The sequence below is a fragment of the Mastomys coucha genome, unplaced genomic scaffold, assembly GCF_008632895.1.
Source record: "Mastomys coucha isolate ucsf_1 unplaced genomic scaffold, UCSF_Mcou_1 pScaffold23, whole genome shotgun sequence".
NCBI classification, from domain to species: Eukaryota; Metazoa; Chordata; class Mammalia; order Rodentia; family Muridae; genus Mastomys; species Mastomys coucha.
In genome coordinates this window covers 67,244,025-67,250,355 of record NW_022196906.1, presented here as the reverse complement: position 1 = coordinate 67,250,355, position 6,331 = coordinate 67,244,025, and the positions used below count along the sequence as shown (strand labels likewise).

The 6,331-nt window shown below is 34.4% G+C and overlaps 1 protein-coding gene across 4 annotated transcripts in view; it reads right to left on the bottom strand.

The window, feature by feature from the left end:
• Nucleotides 1-6,331, bottom strand: part of Rfx7 (regulatory factor X7) — an 89,120-nt gene that overhangs the window by 31,624 nt on the left and 51,165 nt on the right. For all 4 annotated transcript variants that reach the window (XM_031345668.1, XM_031345671.1, XM_031345670.1 and 1 more), the window contains 2 exons: nucleotides 4,618-4,700; nucleotides 3,100-3,222 (listed from right to left, as the gene is read on the bottom strand). In XM_031345668.1, coding sequence (XP_031201528.1) covers nucleotides 3,100-3,222; nucleotides 4,618-4,700 — 206 coding nt within the window. The remainder of the gene's footprint in view (nucleotides 1-3,099; nucleotides 3,223-4,617; nucleotides 4,701-6,331) is intronic.

Below are 6,331 nucleotides of genomic sequence, written 5' to 3'. Positions count from 1 at the left end.
GTGTGTGTGTGTGTGTGTGTATGTGTGTTTCCTTTGGAGACAGAGTTTCTCTGTGAAGCCCTGGATGTCCTGGAACTCACTCTGTAGAGCAGGCTAGCCTCGAACTCAGAAATCTGCCTGCCTCTGCCTCCCAAATACTGGGATTAAATGCATGCACCACCTGGCTAATTGCTTTTCTATATACTGGTAGTGAACATGATAAATGAAAACTAGGAAAGATATCCCATTTACAATAATTTAAGATACTCCCATATTCAACAGGATACTTAGGAATAAATCTAACCAAGGACATAAAAGACCTCTACATGAAAACTAAGACACTGAATAAGGAATCTACATGTAACAAGATGGAAACAACTCTCATGCTCATGGTTTGGCAGAATATTGTGAAAAGGTATACTACTAAAAATGATACACAGATTCAATGTAATCCCCATCAAAATCCCAGTGACATGCTTCACAGAACTCAACTAAGCTAAAAATTAACTGTACAAGATGGGTAATGTCACTAGTCTTTCTTAACAATAGGACGTTTCAATCTCTTTATTTTAAAAATGACTTATTTTTATTTTACGTGTATGAGTATTTTCCCAGAATGTATGTATATGTACATGTGTGTGTACACAGCACACAGATGTTAGAATAAGTTGTAAGATCCTTCAGACGGTTGTGAGCCACCATGTAGGTGCTGGGAACGGACACTGGGTTCTCTGCAAGAGCTATATCTCTAGGCCCTCAATCTCTTTTACTTAAGAAAAACCTTTAATATTTCTTGATTTCAAAGAAAAATTCAATATAATTTAATATTAAAATAAAACAAGGTTTACCCAGGACGGAACATTATTAGGAAAATATGAACTGTTTTACAAATTGAGATGATATCTCTGCAGGTGACATGAGTGCCGAATAGGCAAGACCAACACTTCAGGAATACATGCATGTCATGGATCTGTTCATAGTCTACTATGAAAACATCATTTGTTGGGGCTGGAGAAATGGCTCAGATCCTGAGTTCAATTGCCAAAACCCACATGGCACCTCACACTGTCTATAATAAGATCTGATGCCCTCTTCCTGTATGCATGCAGACAAAACACCCATATTCATCAAAAACATAAATAAACAAACTTTAGAAAACATCACTTGTTAAAAATTTCTTCTAGGAAACTAGCATGACATCTCTGGATAATTTTTCAACATTTTCTACTTCAGACAAGTTTATAATTTTAGACTAAAAGAAACCGTATGCAGCTTCACTTTATTTCATTTTATAGATGTGCCAAATGATAAAAGAATAAACACTTGTCCAGGTCATAGAAGTTTGCTGACAATGTCAATTTTCTGGATCTTCAACTCAGAGTTTCTTCAGGATATTGTACAAGTGTTCTTTTATTGAATTCAGATTAGCTTCTTACATGTTTCAGAAAGATCACCTTTTGGCCTTTTGGCTAAGATCAAGTAAAGAAGTTTAAGAATGTCTTTTGTATTTAAATTATCCTGTTTGAACTAAATCTATGCTTACTATAAGTATACATCTCTTCTTTTCCTTCCTTTCCTGCTTCACATGTAGCCCAACTATAAAGCTAACATCATCCTTGGAATCTTCCTGGATTAGTAAGGGATTACAGACACATACTATCATTGTACCCAACCACCACACACAGATCCTGGGGAATGACAGAACCGGGGTCAGTCTCATCAGACACTTAAGAGTCTAGTACACAGTGGACACTCACCAAAGAGTTTCAGCTTGTAAGAATGAACAACTTTCAGTTTCAACTTTTCTTAAAACATTAAAGTTCTTAGTTCAGTTCTTTAGTTCAAGTATGTATTCTGGTTTTCTTTATAACCCTACTATGTTTTCTTTCATGAGCAGTAAAGACTTATGAATAAGCTAGAGAGTTTTCTTTCCAGACATCAACAATCTTCTCAGTAAGTATAGTTTCTCTGCATGGCTTGAAACTAATTAATATTTGACAGTTTCCTAACAAACTATATAATTACAACACACTACTTTTTCTTAGTTTGATGTGTTAATAACTATAAAATTTTGGCTTTATTTATTCTACCAGAATGAATTCATCCTTTCAAATAAACTATAAACACACTAAGATAAAATGAGTATCAACAATGACTGGTCATGTTCTGTCTCTGAAGCCCTATAACATACATACTTTTTATTCCCCATATTTAAATAGATTATTAGCATAATCAAAGTTATTTGTGTGGAGTTTTTTATGTCATTAATCTCTTTTATCCTTGAATAAACACTTTACAGTATTCTCTGGTTGGGACAGAATTAAATGGTTTTAGATTCATGAAAAGTGACTTAAAAATCTCAAGTACACCAATGGAGACGTTAGAGGACTGAAGGAGCTGAAGGGGTTTGCAGCCCCACAGAAGAACAACAATATCAACCAACCAGACCCTTCAGAGCTCCCAGGGACTAAACCACCAACCAAAGAGTACACATGGAGGGACCCATGGCTCCAGCTGCATATATATAGGAGAGGGTGGCCTTGTCGGTCATCAATGGGAGGAGAGGCCCTTGGTCCTATGAAGGCTTGATGCTCCAGTGTAGGGGAATGCCAGGGTGAGGAGGCAGGAGCGGGTGGGTGGGGAATACCCTAATAGAAGCAGGGGGAGGGGAAGTGAAGTAAGGGGTTGGGGGTTAGAACTGGCAAAGGGGGTAACATTTGAAATGTAAATAAAGAAAATACCCAATTTTTTAAAAAAAGGAAAAAATTCAGATACAAAATCCCCATGTTTTAGTCTTTTCTTATACATTGATTATTTTTTATTGCCATCCACTGTCCCTCTAGTCCTTCCCATTATTCTTGCCATTTTAACATTCTGTAAGAATCAAAAGATTCAGTATCCCTATACCATCATTCTTTATCCTCAGAGCCCTGGACAAACCCCTCATTTAATAATCCTGTTCTATATTACACTCTATCACAGAAGCTTAGAGGTGGTAGTAATTTTGGAAATTTCTAAATACATCTCCCAAATAACAGTCAGATCATCAGCACAGACAAACCAAGTCACTGTTCTAACACAAGTCCTTATCTGCTTTAATATATCACATGGTACACTTACTTGTATTCATCATAGACTTCTTGTTTGGGGAGTGAAGTCTCAGGATGCTCCTCTAAGGTATTTCGAATCCAGGAAAAGGCATGCATTTGTTGTGCCCGACTAGATGACATGGCATTCTGATCACTAATGATAAAACAGACAAATTTTAGCTGAACCAGGCAGCAATTCCATTAATACCATTTTAAGCAAAGCCTAAGTGTTATGTTAAAAACATATTAACAGATCAAACTGAACTCAGGACATACAGTGGATACTTAGTAATTTATACAAAACTTGTTACTTGTTTGTGACTGTGAGCCAGTTTTTACTATCAGTTTCAGACTCAAAATATTGGCCTGTTTGGCCAAACTGCTGGTCTTGATGCTAAAGCATGTTAGGTAGTGGAGATATTACAAAATAAGGTTTTTGTTTTGACCAAAATTACTTTTGTATGAATATTTCCTATCTTACTTGCCCGTTCATATATCTATACTTCTTAAATTGTTACATGTTTAGAATAAATATTGTGGTAAATTATTTATATCTGATTTTCTCTGCATACTCAAAGAATATGCCTGTAGAAGTACCTACCCTGAGATCATACTAAAGTACTCCATCACTAGAATGGACAGGAGAGATCTCAAGAGGATCACCCACCTACCACAACCCTTCTCACAACTAGGATCTTTGCATAGACTACCATGTCCACTAAGAAGCATTAATTTTATTATCTGGCAGTACTTTTATAAGCTGATCTCATGAAATGTGCATTATAGACCCTATACGGAAAGCTTGTCTACTGATTATGACACTAATCTCAGCCTCTGAGTAGAAGAACCTGATTCCAAACTACTGAGCACATGTTTAGAACAGGATATAATTAAACTAGTTATTATGGTTGATATGAGGTAAAAACAGGTAAAAGCAACATAATTTGTGTTTCATTATTTCTCATGTATAATTTTAAATGAATATAATGTTGAAAATAATATATGAGTAAAATGAATCCTCAGAAATATGCAAAAAAGGTAATGAAATTCTTAAGAATAGAAACTGAAGAACTGTTTTTCTCCACATTCTCTCCACTTAAGCATTTTTAAGAATGAAGTACTTAAAGTGAGGTACATCTACATTAATATGGCCAACATTGTACTTTCTCTTTTTTCTTACATCCTATGATGTGCTTATTTATCACTACACTAAAAACAACCCTACACTTTATTCTTCAGAATACTTACCTGGTTATTCTTTGGTTTTCTGGGTTTTTTTCCCACATTTTTATATGGCATAATATTCCCACTGTCCTGTGTGACCAAACCCAACTTACATTTCATGATATTTAGCCAGTGACACAAATGAATTATTCAAAATTGCAGGTGAATATTAACTAAGTATTATGAAAGACACAAATGATCTGTTGTTCTTCCAATCTGTGTTCTGACAAGCTTAGGAATACTAAAATAACAATCAATCATAGTATACACAGCTTGGTACGGTCCTACAAACAAGGCAGCATTACAAAGACAGGGATAGGTCTACCTTTTCTCTGCACTGCTAAGACCAGAAGGCAGCTGAAGGTAGAGGTAGAGTTTCTCTAGGTCTGTAAACTTCTCAACTTCTTGCTGGTTACAAAGGGTTAAAAAGAAAGATCATTAAAAATATTTCCTCCCAACTAAATTTATTAATATTTCCCCTAAATGCTACTGATCTTTTTTTTTTAATTTTCAAATACCTAGAATGTGACTAACACTAATGGAGGCTAAAAGATCTGAAATAAAACCAACAAACCCTCTGAACTATGCAGGTGAAATTATAGTTTAATTTTCAAAAGGGCTTCTATTCAGATAAACCTAGTTATAAGACTCTTTACTATTATTGCTGAATAAATATGTCATTCCTGCCTTCCTTTATATGGGTCTCACCCATTTCATAACCCTTTTTTACAATAAAGACATTCATGGTAACTTATTTCAAGCAAAACTTTTTAGGAATGTAAAGTGAACTGGTTATTGGTATTTATCACAGTTTTTTTTTTTTTTTGGGGTAGTAGTGATAATGTAGGACATCTTTTTAAGACAGAGTCACTCTATTATGCAGCTTTGGCTGTCCTGAAACACTCTAGGTAGATGAGGCTGGTCCCCAACTCACAGCGAGAGATTTACCTGCCTCAGTTTCCTGAGAGCTGGTGAATGTGAAACACTACCATGCACTACTATGTCTGGTTCAGAATTTATTCTTAATAAAGCACAGTTTATACATAAATTCAATTTTAGAAGCATAAATAATTTCACAATTTTGAATTGTCTATCCAATTTGTTTATGTGTTATATGCCTGTATGTATATATTGTATACATGTATGTAGAGGCCAGAAGAGGATGTTAGTTTTCCTTCATTGCCTTCTGCTTTATTTCCTTAAGAAATGGTTTCTCATTTAACCCGGAGTTGGCAGTTAAATGGCTACGAGGATGATCAGCAAACCTAAGAGATAAGCCCATTTCTTCAGACCTTCCTTAGCAACACTGGGGTTACAGGCAGGCCCTGGCTGCCTATGTATGTGCTGGAGTCCCAAGTGTACCAAACACTCTTACCAATTGAGCCATCTCTTTGGATAATAGAAGTTTGTCCTTATTTTCAAAATTTACCTGAAAATTTAATCTTATATTTAATTCGCAAGGTGATTTAATCTAACAATTGTTTGCATACAGTTCCTATGTACATCTCAAAAATCCCATCATTTATGAATATTTTCAAAGTATCGTTCTAATGTTTAGTGAGCTGTATCTCTTAAAGAAAAACAACAAAAACAAAGTAGACATTCCTTTCTCAGTCTTTTATTAATGATTGCTACCTTTTCTTTTTTTAAATTTTTTTTAAAACTTTTATTGCATTATGATGAGAAAAGTTACATGATTTCAATTTATCTGAATTTGTTAACATTTACAAACATATTTTAATTAAATATAATTGAATCCCATTCTTGTTTCCCTTTTGTACCACTGCTCCTCCCATAGATCCCCCTTCAATACCTACAATATCTTTTTTGTCATATTCCTTAAAATTTATAAAATATTATAACAATAAAAATAAGTATTATAAAAGTTGTTTGATATAAAACAACAATCAATTTAACAGTCTTATGTAGATGCTCGTCTACAGCAATAGGGAAAATACATTTCTCTCAATGTAAATTTTAAATAACTCCAAACATATTATCTGTATACTTAAAAATAATACATCACTACTAGTATTTTC